The 16343-nt window shown below is 52.6% G+C and overlaps 1 protein-coding gene across 1 annotated transcript in view; it reads left to right on the forward strand.

Annotated features, from left to right (window-relative positions):
- Positions 1 to 11309, forward strand: part of EHD4 (EH domain containing 4) — a 93429-nt gene extending 82120 nt beyond the window's left edge. The window contains exons 5-6 of the mRNA XM_028166046.2: positions 134 to 298; positions 7213 to 11309. Coding sequence (XP_028021847.2) covers positions 134 to 298; positions 7213 to 7749 — 702 coding nt within the window. The 3' untranslated portion in view covers positions 7750 to 11309. The remainder of the gene's footprint in view (positions 1 to 133; positions 299 to 7212) is intronic.
- Positions 11310 to 16343: the final 5034 nt, after the last annotated feature.

The following is a 16343-nucleotide window of genomic DNA, read 5'->3' on the forward strand; positions in this document are numbered from 1 at the left end:
TCCTCCTGTCCTGAGCACCATGACTTTGCGGGGATGCCTGTTATGTGCTATGATGCATGTAAGATGCCATCGTGTTTGTCCTTCTCTGGTGCACTTCTAAATGGCCCGTCCTCACTGACATATACCCCTTCAGGTACATGCCTACATCATCAGCCACCTGAAGAAGGAGATGCCAAGTGTATTTGGAAAAGAAAACAAGAAGAGAGAGCTTATCAGCAGGTTGCCAGAAATCTACACTCAGCTGCAGCGAGAATACCAGATTTCTTCAGGGGACTTCCCCGAGGTCAAGGCAATGCAGGTACCGAGGCCCATCACAGTGTCACCAGTGGGGTTGGAGGGGCACTGCCACCTTGTCCGGCTGGTTGCTGGGTACACATTTGGGTTTCATGGTTTAGAATGGAGGGGAACACGGTCAATTCGTCTTCCTAGTAATACATGATAATAGGCTCTTGTGAATAAAGCAGAAATTGCTTGCTTCCTGAAACATTTAAACAAAAAGGGAGACATTTCAAGAAGTAAATTAAGCTCACCTGAAAAAAATCCTGTGAACAGCTCCCTTAGGCTGCGTTCAAGGTTGTTTTGACACGGAAGTGACACCTGTTTTTCAGAATCCCAGAACCTTAAGGGAATTAGAGCTGAGAGTGACCTTGGAGGTCACTTCCAGGGGCCTCCTGAAGCCGGCCCTCCCCCGCGCTGCCTTGCGCTGTGGGATTACGCGCTCGGGCAGCACTGCTGCTGCTGCGGGCTCAGTCAGAGGCCGTGGCGGGCTGTGGCCACGGCGGGAGTTCACTAGACACAGCGGGCTGTGCTTACTGAAGAGTGTGCTTAAAGGTCAGCTTCGGGCAGCCTTTGGCCTAATTTCAGAGTCTCCCTGAGATGTGTCTGGGCAGCCCCAGGTGAACCCGGGTGGGTGCTGCCACCCTGGCCTGACCCGTGTGTCCACCTCCCCGCCGTGGTGTTAGGTGACCGTTGATTTCTATGCTGACCATGTCCTCCCGAGCGAGGCCGCCTCACCTGGCTCCTCAGAGAGCCTGACCGACCATCTCCTTGTCCGGTGTGAGGCCCCGTCTGCCCTGGAGGCCACAGTCCTCTCTGGAAAGCAGGCAACACAACTCAGATGCCTGCGGCCACCAGCCAAAAGTAAGTCAAACAAGTGAGGCAGGCGGGCCACGCCAGAGGAAACTGGGGTGCCCCCTCCGACCACCTCTTGTTTTCTCACATTTGGTAGAGATGTGGGTCCTGAGAAACATGTCTCTACCGGGAGGAAAACAATTCTGCAAGTGCAGTGAGTGAGAACTTGCGGGGCGCACGGTGGGGGCAGATTGGGGAGCGTGTGCCCTGCCCCCCTCGGTGGGGAGGCCCCATCCTGCCCAGTGGTCGCTGCCCCGTGGGAGTGCAGGCCTGGATATTTCACGAGAAGCTGGAGATCTGGATTTGTATGTAAAGTCCCCTGGTTTTCAAATTTGGGCTCAGAATTTCAAAGAATCTACACGGGCCAAAGAGAGTGTACAGCATACTGGCTGCACCCTGGAGACTCTGGGCCTGTGAGCTGCCAGCTTGCCTGGGGTGGGGATGGGGGTGGGCTTGGGGGGGAGGGTCAGGGAGGAGGAAGGGCAAGCGCAGAGGCAAGATCAGGCCGCAGGAGGGGAAGCATCGATCCTAAGGGGTTTGTTAATGTAAACTCTGTATATAAAGTACACACTGAAATAGGAGTGGGTTACACTTACTGCTGTGATGCCTGGGATCAGGGTGAATGCATCTGGTATATACGATCTGGTCAAATATGATTTAGTCGGCTTAAAAAAATACATAGAAACACTTTTTTTTTTAGAAGTAAAGTTGATATTCCTGTACTCAGAGGATGAATTGGATTTTTTTCTGGTCACAAGATGGCTAATTTGAGAACTCCTGGGGCCTCTTCCTGAGCAGGTTCTGCTTTCACACCCTTGGGTTATGCCCTGCACCCCGTGACCAAACTGAAGGACAACTGTTTCCTGGCATCCTTCAGATACTTTGGAAGGGAAATTGGTTTCCTGACTGAAATGAAAGCTGTGAGTAAATACACAGTGCTCACGATGGCCTGATGGGACGTCTGTGGCTCATTGGCCTCCCTTGTTGCCCGACCCACAAGGTGCGGCTCCCGAGACCTGAAGTCTCCCTGACAGGCCTCCCCTGCCCGTCTCCAGGGAGCTCCTGAACGGAGGGAGCAAACTCTGACCAGAGCTACTCCTGACCATGCCAGCCTGGGCCTGGCCGGTCAGAGGGCATCCAGGCCTCTCAGAGCTGGTCACAGGGGCAGTCCCTCACCTCAGTTCTCGGGAGCAGCCTTGGCCCATGTAGCCGGGCAGTACAGGAAGGGCCTGAACCTTCACTGGGAACCCTGTGGTTAGGCGCCGCACCAGGCACCTTGGCCCCTTCATTGGACTCCTGGGTGCCCTGAGACTGGGAACAGGAGTCCTACCTGACGGGTGCCTACCATCAACACAGTCCTGCCATCATCTGTGTTCATTTATGCATTCACCTAAGAATAGTAATTAAGTCTACTATGGCCAGGCACTGTTCTAGGCCCCTGGAATAAATCATTGAACAAACAGCAAAAATAAAAATCCTTGCCCCTACAGAGGTCCATTCTGGGTTACAGGCTTTGCTGCTATGACTGTAACTGGCAGTGATGTTTTGGCAGCAAAGCCCCTTGTTGGGGCATGTGCTCCTTGTTACAGCGTAAGTTTCTCTGTGCTTTGGTGTAATTAATTTACTCAATGTCTTATTTAGTGTCTCCCGTACAAGGCTGTAATTCCATGAAGCCAGTGACCCATGTCCTGTTCTTGGCCATATCCCCAGCCCCTGGGGTGTAGCAGGCACTCAGTGAATACGTGTTGAGTAGGTTAATTAATAAGTTAGTGTATGTTTATATCGTAGCAGGCTCTAGGGTAATGAGTTTCTCAGACCCTGACCTAGGGCTGACTCCCACAGGGCTTATAGACCAGTGGTTTCTGGAGCAAACCCCTGGAAGCTGGCTGAGGATTCTTCCTTGGGAAGCCGGCCAGGCCCTGATCATACCGCCCCAGTCCTTTCAGGGAATCCCCAGGGAGCAAGGCAGGCCTGGAGCCCAGAGGGTGTGCTTACTACTTCAAGCTAGTTTGCTGTCACCCAGGAAGCTCTGGGGGTTCCTGGTGTGGGTCAAGGCCTCCATCATCCCTGAGTCTGTTGGGCATCTGACATCTTCCCCAACACAGGCATTCAGCCTTACTGTGTCTGGCACAGCGGCAGGGGCAGAAGCTTAGAGATGACTTGATTATGATCTTTGCACATCCCAGGATCTCACGGCGAGCTCACCAGGGCCGGCTTTAAGTCTCTGCTCTCCAAGCTGGTCAGGGTGACTCTTCACCGTAGCAAAGAGCCAGTTGTATTTTGCAGGCTTTTGCCTGGTGCTGGGGGAGGCCCATGACCTGGTGGTGCATCTGCCTGTGTCAGCCCTACACCATTGGGGAGGGAATCTGCTTTGCTGCACTGACGTGTCCGTGCTGCAGAATGAGGGGACACTAGCAAGGCTGCCTTGATTGCTGACGCAGTCGTCCTCCTTGGAGAACTAGGCCACCGCGGCTGAGGAGCTGGCAACATTTCAACAGCAGAGGGCGGCAGAGCCATCCGCATCCGCTCAGACCCTCCCAGTGGATTCAAAAACAGCTTCTGGTACAGGCTGGGAGTGAGCAGGCAAGGGAGAGCCCAGAAGAGGCTAGGCTGGGATTGACCTTTGTCTCTTGGGGGGGAATTCCAGGATCCTGGGCTTGGTGGCTTTGATGGATACAGTTGTTGATGGGTAACTCTTTAAATTCTCCAGTGTGTGTTCATCCCAATAAAAAGTTTTGGAGCCACCCTGGTGGAGGGCAGGGATGGTGTGGTTTAACTTGGACCCCACCCCCCACCCACCCCCACCTCCCCCCCCCCCCCCCCCCGGCCAGGGCTGGGCAGGCGGGCGCCACACGGATGAGAGTGTAGGGCTTCCTTCCTATGTGCCCTCCGGGGCGGGAACGGCTGCTGCCGCTGCTTCCTGCCCACCCCTGCAAATATGTGGCCGTTTCCCCCTGGCCAGTTTTCCAGAGGTTTGCAGTCTGAATCCATGTCCCCTTGCAGGCGGGTGGAAAGTTTGGGTGGGCACCGCCCTCATTTGTCCACTTGGCCGGACACAGAGGCTCTGTGTGTGCCCAGAGCTCAGGCTCATTCATGAGGAAAGAGGGTAGGTGTTCATGCACCCAGGGGAATCCAGACTTGTTTACCCCAGCAGCACTGGGATTTTTGTGTGGGCTGCCTGCTCTCCTCCTCCTGGGCTTTCTCTTCTCAGTTCCCTTGGCTGACCGAGGTGCCGGCAGCAGGACCCCAAAGTGTTAGCAGCATTGTTTGGTGCTGATGTTGGGATGACGTGCAGGTGACTGTGGTCTGTCAGTGAGGATGGAGGACATGAAAACTGGAATGTACCTTAGAAACCAGGCCTGTGCTACCCCACCACTCTGAGCTGAGCTCAGGCCGAGTGCTAGGTGGCAGCCCGGGCCAGCCTGCTTTGACAGCCACAGAGTTGGCTACTGAGAAGAGTGGTGGGGGCACCTCTCCAAGATATGTCAGGCTGTTTTGCTTTCCGCTCTGTCCTCTCCACCATCTAAAGCTCAGGGCTCCACTTCAGAATAACAGCCTAGAATGTCTGCCCTGCCAGCACACCCTAGAGACCACAATTTTGATTCTCCATTGGAAACGACCTGAATTTCCAATTACGTGGACAGGGTAAATGAGGAAAGGCCCAGCTATACAGTTCAATATCATGTAGTTATTGAGAATAAGTTTATTTATCTATTTTGTATATATTAATGTGTATCTGTTAATCCCATTCTCCAAATTTATCCCTCTCCCTTCTTCCCCTTTGGTAATCATAAGTTTGTTTTCTGTATCTTGAGTCTGTTTCTGTTTTGCAAATAAGTTCATTTGTATTATTTTTTAGATTCCACATATAAGTGATATCATATGGTATTTGTCTTTCTCTGTCTGACTTACTTCATTTAGTATAATAATCTCGAGGTCCATCCATGTTGCTGCCAATAGCAATATTTCATTCCTTTCTGTGGCTGAGTAACAGGTTTTTACTGTAGAGCATAGGGAACAATATCATATCTTGTAATAACCTATAATGGAGAAGAAACTGAAAAAGTATATGTATATATACACCATTGTAAAGCAGTTATACTCCAATAAAGATGTTGAAAAAAAGTATATGTATATATAAAACCAAATCACTTTATATTTATATAAAACTGAATCAATGTGCTGTATACCTGAAACTAACACAATATTGTAAATCAACCATACTTCAATTTAAAAATTAAATCAAATTTAAAAAAATTTTTAAAGGTTATGTAAAAATTGATATCATGGGAAGCTGTGATACATTATTTCTTTAAAATGCAGGTTGTTACATAGTGTGATCTTATTTCAGTTAAAGAGTGTGTGTGTGCACGTGTGTGTGTGTGTTTGTAAAAATGGCTATAAACGTATGCCCAAAAATGTTAGCAAGAGTCATTGCTGGGTGATGGTATTATAAGTGATTTAAGATTTTTATTTTTGTTTACTAGTTTTTTCCCCAACTTTTTACAAGCAAAGTGTAACATTTATGGTAGCACAAAGTTTTGTTTTTTCTTAACTCCCTGTCCCATTACTTCTGTCCAGAACAATCAGGTCTGAGGGGAATGTGAAAGCTGTTTCCCTTGAGAGCTTCCCTGTCTCATCTCCAGAAAACTGCGCACCTGGCTGTCCCCTCTCTGGCCCTCTAGGATTGTCCAAACAGAAATACTTCATGTAGAGTCCATATAAAAACTGCCATACCTGGAATTCTCTGCGTTTGTTTGGCAAAACTACTATTGAAGACATTTTCACTAGATCTTTGAGGCCCCTTATAAAATTCCCTAAGTGACTTCTACAGTTCAGGGCCAGAGAAGGTTTGTCTTTCTTGTGATGAACAGGTGGTTTCTCCCCTCTGACAACGAGGTGTGACCCCACCGGCTCCCCAGCCAGGGCAGCTGAGGAGTGTAGCTTTTCTCAGCCTTCATTATCTGATGTGATGATTCCCCTCCTCTTCCTTTCAATTACTTGGCTTTTCCCTTTGTTAATGACTTTCTTCTATTTCATGTTATCATTGTTTCACTGTAAACTAAGTCAAGCCCTTTTTGAAATATAAGCTCCCTGAAGGCAGAGACTGTGGCTTTTCATATTTATATCCCAGAACAGGGCCTGGCACATAACAAATGGTCAGTAAATGTTGGATGGATGGATGGAAGGAAGAAAGGGTAACCAAGGCAGGAAGGACTATTTCTACAGAGCCATCCACAGAGCCTCTGTGGCATCTACAGCTGGCTCCCATCCTGGCCAGGCAATTGCCGCGTCCCCTAGGGCTGTCTGCAAACCCTGTGCTCTGTCTGCTCCTCCCAGCTCTCCTGGGAGATGCAGCCGAAACCTGCCCTGACCATGCTAGTACTACTCAGCTCTATTGGCTGCATTTATACTTGCCCTTCCCATCCCTACTCCTCTCTCTCTTTCCAGTTTCAACTTGTACCTATTTGTACCCTAAACTACATTTTTTTAACTGATCAACATCATCTTTAAATAATCATTTTACCTAAATAAGTTCTACTGACAGCTCTGTCACAGCTTCACGTTACAGCACAAAGAGGCTAGTCGAGCGGCAGGAGGCATGGGCTCTGGTCTTGACTCCACCAGGACACCCCTTGTGCTCTCTGTAAAATGGGGTTATTAATACCTGCCCTTCCTGACTCCCAGCATTGTTGTGAAAATCAACTGAAGTATGTAAGGTATGTAAAATACTTTAAAAGATAAAATAGTAGATCTCTAGAGTGCTTTTTTAAAAAAAGACAGGGTGAAGGAATTTTGTCTCAAAGCCCTAGGGGATCACCATCCCTCATGCCACTGCCAGCCCAGATTAGCTACCGTAGGAAAATGTTGCATCTCATGCATCTTGTCTCTTGTTCCAGAAGCCACTCCTATGTCTGGTGGGTTCGGATGTGGGGACCCCACCAAAGAGAGAGAGCTCTGGACAGCCCAGAGCATGGGCTGCCTGCTTTAAGGGAGCATTCGTCCCCTCCAGCCATCCCTCTCGTCATTTGCTTCCTGCAGGGAGGACGTTAACCAAATCTGTGGTTTCTCCTTTTTCAGGAACAGCTTGAGAGCTATGACTTCACCAAATTCCACTCGCTGAAGCCCAAGCTGATCGAGGCCGTGGACAACATGCTGAGCAACAAGATCTCGTCCCTGATGAGCCTCATCAGCCAGGAGGAGACGAGCATGCCCACGCAGCTGGTGCAGGGCGGTGCCTTCGACGGCACGACCGAGGGCCCCTTCAACCAGGGCTACGGGGAGGGCGCCAAGGAGGGCGCCGATGAGGAGGAGTGGGTTGTGGCCAAAGACAAGCCTGTCTACGATGAGCTCTTCTACACTCTGTCGCCCATCAACGGCAAGATATCGGGCGTCAACGCCAAGAAGGAGATGGTGACCTCCAAGCTGCCCAACAGCGTCCTGGGCAAGATCTGGAAGCTGGCCGACTGTGACTGCGACGGCATGCTGGACGAGGAGGAGTTCGCACTGGCCAAGCACCTCATCAAGATCAAGCTCGATGGCTACGAGCTGCCCAACAGCCTGCCCCTGCACCTCGTGCCGCCCTCCCACAGGAAATCCTTGCCGAAGGCCGACTGAGGGGCAGGCCGCACACAGGGAGGGCGGTGTGGGGCTAGAATCGGGGGGCCTAGGCCGGAGGCCCACGCTGCCACTGACTCAATGAGCGACCCTGGGCGAGTCACTGCCCTCTCTGTGCCTCGGTTTCCCCATCTGTAGAACGGGGAGGGCAGACACTGGACACTAGATGAGATCCTTTCACCTTAAAATTCCCAGAGTTTCTATTAAAATATTGGGGGGAGGGGGTGGATACGGGGATGGAAGGGTTGAGAAGAAAGGGAAATCGTCCAAGGAGTCCTCCAAAGCCTGGAGAAGCCCAGATGTGGAATCCCAGGAGCCACGGGGTGTCAGCTGGGGGCTCTGCTGGGCTTCACTGGACTGTCCCATCATTTTGAACCTGGCTGTCCCTCAGAGGGCACCAGGAAGCAGCAAAGACGAGCTTATTTATTTTGCCTCTTGCTCTATTTAGAGTGAAAAAAAAAAAAAAAAAAAAACACCTGAGAAGATTTCTGTCCTCTCCAAACTGTCTACCAAAGAGAAGACTGCTGCCCCAGCTTTGAGAGGAGGACGCACCGTGTCTGCACGTCCCCGTCCCTTCTGTAGGCCCGCAGAGCCCGCGGCCAGGCCGCAGGGAGCATTCATCCCAGCGCCTGCTGGCCGGCCCTCCCGGGGCTCCCAGCCTTGGGGCCTTCCCAGCAAAGTTGTATTTGGTTAGAAATTTGGAACTCACAACTTTTATTAACCCCTGGCAAGAATTCTAGTATTCATTTCAAGTCACGTTGAAATCTGAAGATTAGCTTTACTTGTCTGGCAATAGGTTGCAGCAAAGTTTATCATACTTAAACTAGAGTAAGAAAAGAGGTGGTTCTCCCCAGTCGTCAGTTAGCGTGGTTACACGTCCTCAAGGCTCCTTGGTCAGTGGCAGGATTTAAATCCAGAAAAAAACATGGCTTGGTGCGGGCAGTGTCCTGGCCCTGTGGCCACAGAGGGGATGGGGGGCCAGCCCAAGCTGGCTGTCAGATAGAAGAGGTCAGTCTACTAGCGTTAGACACTATTTTTATAAAAAATAGGCATTTTTATTATGACTAGTTTTTTAAATATAGTTTCTATATAAAGGATAAAGGCCTTTATACAGAAACAAGATGCAATCTTTCATATAAAGCCTTTTCTTCAGAAGACTGTGTGGTTCATACCATGAATGCCTCACGAGGTAGGATTTGGGCCCTTACCTGTACATCAGCTCCTGATGTTCCCTCCCTGGGTGCCCTGTGTGAACCTCTCTGGACCACTTGCCCAAATGCCTGTGTCCAGTGGAGATCACCCTCCCAACTATGTGGGCTCCAGCTGGGGGATGCAGGTGCCTTTCACCATTATTTATGCAATAAGAGAGATATGATATTTCATCACTATTGTGATGGCTGCATAGCTGGGACCCTGCCGGCACCAAAAATGAATGAAATCCAAACAGTCACACCAAAGTCTTCCAAAAAACTCTTTTTTTTTTTTTTTCTGGTGTCACTTGCAACATCAGGGGCAGAACAGCAGACTTAAGAAAATGTTTATTTTAGAGAAGCATTTATCCAGATGCCAGCCCTCACACTCCCTAGCTTACTTTCTACATAATTTAGTTTTAAGAGAAGTAAATACATAACATGGTTTTAGTCTTAATGAGTACTTTTAAATTAATTAGACACATAGAAAAGAGACATTTGTAATCCCAGTACTGTAATCTGAGCAGATAGTTCTGTGAATGCACGAGGACCACACAGGCGTGCAAGCACAGTGGATCCAGCAGAGGGCAAGATTGAGAGAGGAGGAGAGAAAGTTCATTTGTCCAAAGGTATAGAGATGCCGAGGCTAGATGATTTCCATTCACAATCATCTTGCTTCTTTAACTCTGCTCAGTTGTCATATATAAAGATAAATATATACACGTATGTCACAAGAGTATGTATTTTGGCCACTTGTTAATGTGTAGATATGTACATATGGCCGAGTTTTGTCTATATGTGGATGTACAGGAATACTGTTTCAGAGGAGCCGCAGAGGAGGTTTCTGGTTCTATGTGGATGGAAACACCTCACGGGTGATCCCCACCCCACCCGCCATGACCTCTGGTGGGAGAACATCTGGCAGCTGAATGCTGAGAAAAAAGGAAGCAAAAGGAAGTCACATGTCCATTTTTCTCAATATCGTCTCTTAAAACCTGAAGTCACCCATCGTAAATAGTCGATTGGAAAAAAAAACACTGGAAGACATTAGGGATGGCGGCCAAGCAAGGACCCATATCGTCCCAGGACCCGCACAGAGTTCCTTGAGTCTGTGTCCAAAACACCCGTTATCCCCTGACCCCGTGCAGCAGGGCCGGGAACACGGAACCCTTGGGATCTGGGCACCTTGACCGACCGTATTGTCCTCCCTGCACCACCCCACTGTCCAAGTACCCCCTCCGCAGAGTGCTCACGGATGGGGCGGGGGGCGTGGAAGTAGGTAAACTCCAGAACTCTAAAACTATCTTCATGCTCTCCATGATTTCACAGAAGAAAACCTAAGAATCTTGAATCTATTTTCTGTACAGCACACGGTATCGCACAACACAAACGTCTGCAGTCTTGAGTTTAGGGGAAAAAAAATGAAAACTTCTGCCTACTCCTCCCGAAGTCGACTTCCAAACTGTGAGCCTGCTGGTGAGGCCCTCCTGAACCCGTCTGTACAGAAGCGTTGCACTGAGACCTGCCGAGAACCCCCAGCTCTGCGGCCACACGCTGATGTCCAACCCGCTTGGCGTCCTACGTGGATTCTTTCCTCGTCACACACACTTGGATGACCTGAGTTGGGGCTGCTCTTCTGTGGGGAGGGCCAGGCATTCAGTCGGCTTTCACTTCTCCAGGGCTAGAGTGGCTTCTCCGGAACGCTTGTCATCGTGCAGCAATAATGCCTGGATTGGGGGCTGTGACTCCTCCCACAGAGCTGTGGGCCTTAAGGAGTTGGATTCTTATTCCATCTCATGGGACTGGTGTCCAGGTGGGTCAGAGAGCATGTGAGGAGAACCCAAATGCCTCGTGCTCTCCCCCAACCGCTGCCCGCCTTACAATCCCGCAGGAGAGGCTTCAGCAGAGCCCTGGCCCCACTGCCCCGACCACGGTCCTTTGCTCTGTCTGCTGGGCCTCGGGGAGCCGCCCCTGCACCACACTGGGAATGTCTTGTACTGGAGCCTGCCACCTAGGATGGGGTTTAACCACCAGAGTCATGGCCTGACAGCCACCACCAGAACCTTCCCGCTTTATGGCTACACTCCTTCTTGATGCTCAGAACAATACCCTGGACAGATTGCCTTGGAGATAAGGAAAGCATTTAAGGAGGCACTGGTTATTTCCTCCATGGAATGTGGCAGAGAAATAACTTTCTTAGGACAGATAACCACTGAGTTTTTCCAGTTAAACACGGGCAGAATCTAAGAGTGTACCAGGTGACGTGTCAATTAGCCAATGCAATTAATACACAATGCTTCTGTTTTTTTGTAATCTTGTTTAGAAATGTCAAAAAAAGACACCGTCTACTGATCAATAAACTTCTGAAAAAAATCACTACTTTTTTCCCATTGGCTCTGGTTTTTCAGTTGACTGTGTACCAGCTGTCTCGGGAATAAAGCAGGGATCCCTTGGATCCCTTCTGAAACGAGGCAGAGGAGTTAAGGGGAGGGTGTGCCCCTTCGCACGCCATCCCTGTGACCCCTGACTCTTCCTGCATCTTCCCTGGGTGGTAGACTCGGGCTTCTTCAGCAGGAAAGCAGCTCCATCCACTGTGGGCAGAGACCAGGTCTGGGAGCAGGCCCCAAGGGAGACTCACACCCCAACTGAGAGTGACTGGAAACCAAGAATGGAGGGGACCATGGAGGAGATCCTTCTGAGGCTGAGGACAGGGCATCACTGAGCACTCACAGGAGACGGCCTCTGTCCGGTGCTGAGGCAGGCCCGAGCACCTGAGGGTGCAGTGGTGCTAGGGTGCAGCCCCTGGCTGGCTGGCAATGCTCTTGCCTCTTGCCGTGCCTCACAGGTCTGGACCACCCATAGTAGACGTCTGGAGTTTTCACACTTGCACCCATCTACCCTTTTGGTGATCCAGACCTGGAATTTCCTTTGCAGGCCACTCTCCACTTCCCCACCCTCAATCTGAGGCATGAGGTTTGGGGAGATAGACCCCACCCCTTCTTTCCAGGGTGGGTCCTGATTGTCTTGAGCCAATTAGAGTATTTCATCTGCCTGGTCACAGAAATTGTTCAGGAATGGACATGTGTCTATGAGAGCCAGGCCCCTCAGACTTCTGTTCCAACTCTTGGGAGAGATGTTCTCTCTTTTCTGAACCATGCAGTGTGAAGAAGTGAGCCTATTGATGCAACAATATAAATAGCATTGAGAGAAGTGCCCAGAGGTGCTGGAAGCAGAGGAGTGAGGTTAGGCTGACAGCAACCACCCTGTGGAGCGTGAAGATGAAGAAGGCATTGAGAAAGACGAAGGGAATCCACACCTGTGGTGGCATCATTTGAGCTGCTGGATCAAACCTTACCTGAAGTCTTCCTCCTGCCAGACTTTTCAGTTATGTGGACCAGTACATTCCCTTTATATCATTTAAAGCCATTTGACTTGAAATTTCAGTTACTTACAACACAAATATTCCAGAACTGTACTGACCAGCAGGGATTCTCATTTCAACAGGGGCTGCTATCAGTCAAGGCACAAGAGGAGCTGATCCTGGCAGCATGTGCAGTGGCTTTACTGCAGTTGAACTAGGGAGAAAGAAGAGCAGTTCCGTAGCCCTGCTCAACAACCTCAAATATAACCACCTCTGTTGAGATCTGTGTACAAAGTGTCATGCAGCTCCATCCTGATCTCTGGTGGTCACATCACATGGGATGCCCTGGGCCAAGGCTCTTAACAGGAGGTGAAACAAGCTTACAGAGGTGGGAGGAGGGGGGACTTCCTAGAAGGAGCAGGATTTTAACTGGGGCTGATATGATTGGAGAATGTGGACGGTGGGGAGTAGAGGGGCATTCTCATTCTAAGCTGAGAGAACCACTGATGTTCAGATTTGGGCAGGAAACCTCTGGTCCCGACCAGGCAATGGGAAGTCTTGCTCTGGGAAGGCACATTGGGCCGGGTATCGGCTGACGTGCAGGCAGGGTGGTGAGCTGGGGACAGTGACAAGGACCTGCAGGGTCAGTGGGAGTAACCGGATGGGGGGTGGGTGCACTGTGGAGCGCTCGCTGGGGGGCACAGTAGCAACAGCCATTGGTACCTGACTGGACCTGGGGCTGGGGCGAGGAAGCAGCTCAGTTTCATCCCTAGTGCCAGGAAGCCAGTCAGTGGCAGGAGGGACCCCACAGGGAGAGGACAGCAGGGGTGGAGGCTCCCGTCGGATACAGGGGAGATGCCCCCACTCCAGAGCAGCATGCTCCTCACTCCCAGCCACAGGTGTGATGGGTCTTGCCCAGCTGTCAAGGGCAGGCTGTGGCCACTGCTCCTCTCACCGGCCTGGGCTGTCAGGGACGCCTCCCTGAAGTGGTGCCGGGGCTGCTGGGTGGATGAACCCAGACACACAGCCCAGCCCAGTGTCTGTAACCAGACTGTTCTGTGAAGCCACCTGAATTAGAACTCGCTCTCCTTCTGGCATGCAGTCCAAGGTTGCAGGGAAGGAGGGAGGGGAGGGAGGGGGAGGGGGAGGGAGGGGAGGGGGAGGGGGAGGGAGGGAAGGGAGGGGCTCCCCTACAGCCCCCACCTCTGAGCCTCAGACCCAGCCAGTGCCAAGGGAGCACAGGTGCTGGTGCCTCACTGGGGCCCCAAAGAGTGAACACCGTGTCTCCAACTCTGGAGGAGGCTCTGTCGTTCCCACGGACTTTGCGGGTTACCCCTTCTCAGGGGGAGCCCCCTCCAGAAAGTGGCCCCAGGCCTGAGGGAGTACCGCCCTGCAGCCCTGGGCTGGGTTGGGTGCATTTCCGTCAGGGCCTGGGAAGCCCAGCCCTGGTCCGAGTCTGTGGTGTGTCTGTGGTGCATCCCCCAGGAGAGGATGCGAGGGCCATGGCCCAGCGGGCTCGCTCCCATCCCCGCCCCTGTGGGTGCTCACGGAGAGGCTCTGCAGGGGTGCAGAAGGGCAGCCCCAGCCTGCCGGAAGTGGGTGCAGAAGCTCTGACCAGAGGCTCTGCCCTGCGGCACCTTGTACCTGGACTGCAGCACCCCCATGGTGCTCCCACCTGGAGCCGACTGGAGACCATCCCATGGGCCTCTGCGTCTTGGGAGCCAGGACCCCCACCTGATGTTGAAGGCATTTGCAGCGGGGGATGATGAAGGAGGAGACCCTGGAGCAACTGATCTGGAGCATTCTTGAGCCGCCCCCTCCCGGTCTGGGCCACGCCCTGCGGCAGGTGAGAGAACAATGCCGGCTGTGTGCTGTCACCCCTGCCCCCCTGGCCCAAGAGGAGGGCCATGGAGCGGCCCCAACTCCAGCCTCAGCCTCTCCTGATGTCTCTCCCTTCCCGCCCAGCCCCTCCTACCTGCCATCTCCGACCGTCCAGCCAGGTCTCCTCCCAGGGCCTGCACATCACCAAGGTAAGTAGTTTCCTGTTTTCCTTCCACCTGCCCTCTTCGTCCCAAGGAGCAGCAGCCAAACGCTGTAGCCCAGGAGAAACCTCTGGCAGCAGGAGTTCTAGAAGAAGAATTTAGAAGGTGGGATGGGACAAAAGGGGCCCTAGGCCATTCAAGCTCAGGACACCAGCCAGAAGGACCAAACCTTACCTGGCTAGGTTCCAAGCCGCAACCACCCACCAAATGTGGGGACTGTCTGGCAGGGAGCAGCCCCCTCTCCCAGGGAGTCATCAGTATCCGCAGTCCTCCCCCAACCTCCATGCCCCCAACATCCCCAGCTTAGGAAATGTCCAGTGGCCCCTCATCCCCAGAGAGCTCCAGGCCTGATGGCTGGTCAGCCCCACAAGCCCCAGCAGTTCCTTGGGGCTACAGGCACGTGAAGCAGGAGGCCAGTGGCAGAGCCTTGGACCGCTCTCCCAGTCCAGTCCCACCATGGACTCTGCATATAAGATGGGTCACATTTGCAAGCTGCGGGCACAGCACATACAGATGCAGGAGAAGACTTCCACCAAGCGGATCAACAATATCTTCCAGCACGGCCGGGTGAGTGTAGTTGGGCGTGCCCCACAGCCCATCTCTACTGTCCCCCCAGCTCCCTGGCCAGTGGACCCTGGGGGACCGACTATGAGGTCATCTGGCTGAGGCCACTTCTTTCGACCCCAAAGCACAGCTGAGGCCAATGCTCCTTCCTCAAGGCATGCCCTGGGCTGCATAGCCCAGGTCCAGGAATGGGGCAGACAGGTGAGGTTAGGCTGACCCTGTGCCTACTCCATCCCCTCCCATGCCTGCTCCATGCCCAGGTGGGCATCAAGATCCAGAACCTGTACACAGAGCTGGCTGATGGCACCCACCTGCTGCGGCTGCTGGAGCCCATCTCGGGGGAGGTCCTGCTACCCCCCAACCGGGACCACATGCGCATACACTTCCTAGAGAACAGCAGCCGAGCTCTGGCCTTCCTCAGGGCCAAGGTGGGCACTGGGGAGAGGGCTTCTGGGCGTGGTGCTGGGGTGGGCAGCGGGGACAGGCTGGATGACTAGATCATCTTTCCTGGGCCGGCCACAGGGCAGAGCAGAGGATCTGGAGCCGGGATCCAGGAGGAACAGCTGCGATACAGAGGTCCAGGAAGCAAAGCCCTTCCTTGCCCAGTTCTCCCAGTTTAGAGGACCCCCACTGGCTGAAGTGGAACAGCCATCGTCCCCAGTGGGTGGAAATGGAATATGCCATTGACTGTAATGAGAGATTGTGGAGTCTAAGCTGAAAGATTCAGTGCACTCTTAACCTTCTCTTTTCATAAATAAGGAAATTATTTACCAGGCAGACCCACAGTCAACTGGCCAGCAGATCCTGGATAGGGGGCCCTAGGGGTGAGGGCAGGTCAGACACAGGGGAAGAGCCTCGGACACTGAGCCAGGCAGTGGAGGGAGGAGATGCAGGGCTACCTTGGAGAAGCTGGACCAGACAGCAGGGAGGGACTCTAAGCAAACAGGAGGGACGCTGAGAGAAAGGGACAGGCCAAAGAAATAGTCTCTAAAAGGAGACAAGAGCTCCAGGGACACAAAGGGACCCTCATGGCCAGTGTCAGGGGGCCGTGCAGGGGTCACTTATATTGAGAAGCAGGAATTGGGAGGCCCAAGGGCTCCTGGCTTCAGGTACTAAAGCACGAGGTGGCCGCCCCTGGAGGCTAAGAAGTCACAGGTGGAACTGGCTGGGCTGAGCCTAAGTCCTGGAATGGAGGTCACAGCCAGCCCCCCTGCAAGCCTGGCGTGCTGAAGGGAGGCCAGGAAGGTGAGAAGCCAAAGCAACAGACAGGAGCACTGCAGTCCCTGGGTGCACAGAAGAGCGGAAAGCTGCCGGCCACACAATGCCAGGCCCTACTTGGTCCCAGGGACAATGGCCTGTGAGCCAGCCACCTCCTCTTGGGAACCTGGGGAGGATGCAAGCCCCGCAGCCCTTGTCAGAGTCTATGCAGCCCCCCTC

This window comes from Balaenoptera acutorostrata, chromosome 3 (genome assembly GCF_949987535.1).
Source record: "Balaenoptera acutorostrata chromosome 3, mBalAcu1.1, whole genome shotgun sequence".
Lineage (NCBI taxonomy): Eukaryota > Metazoa > Chordata > Mammalia > Artiodactyla > Balaenopteridae > Balaenoptera > Balaenoptera acutorostrata.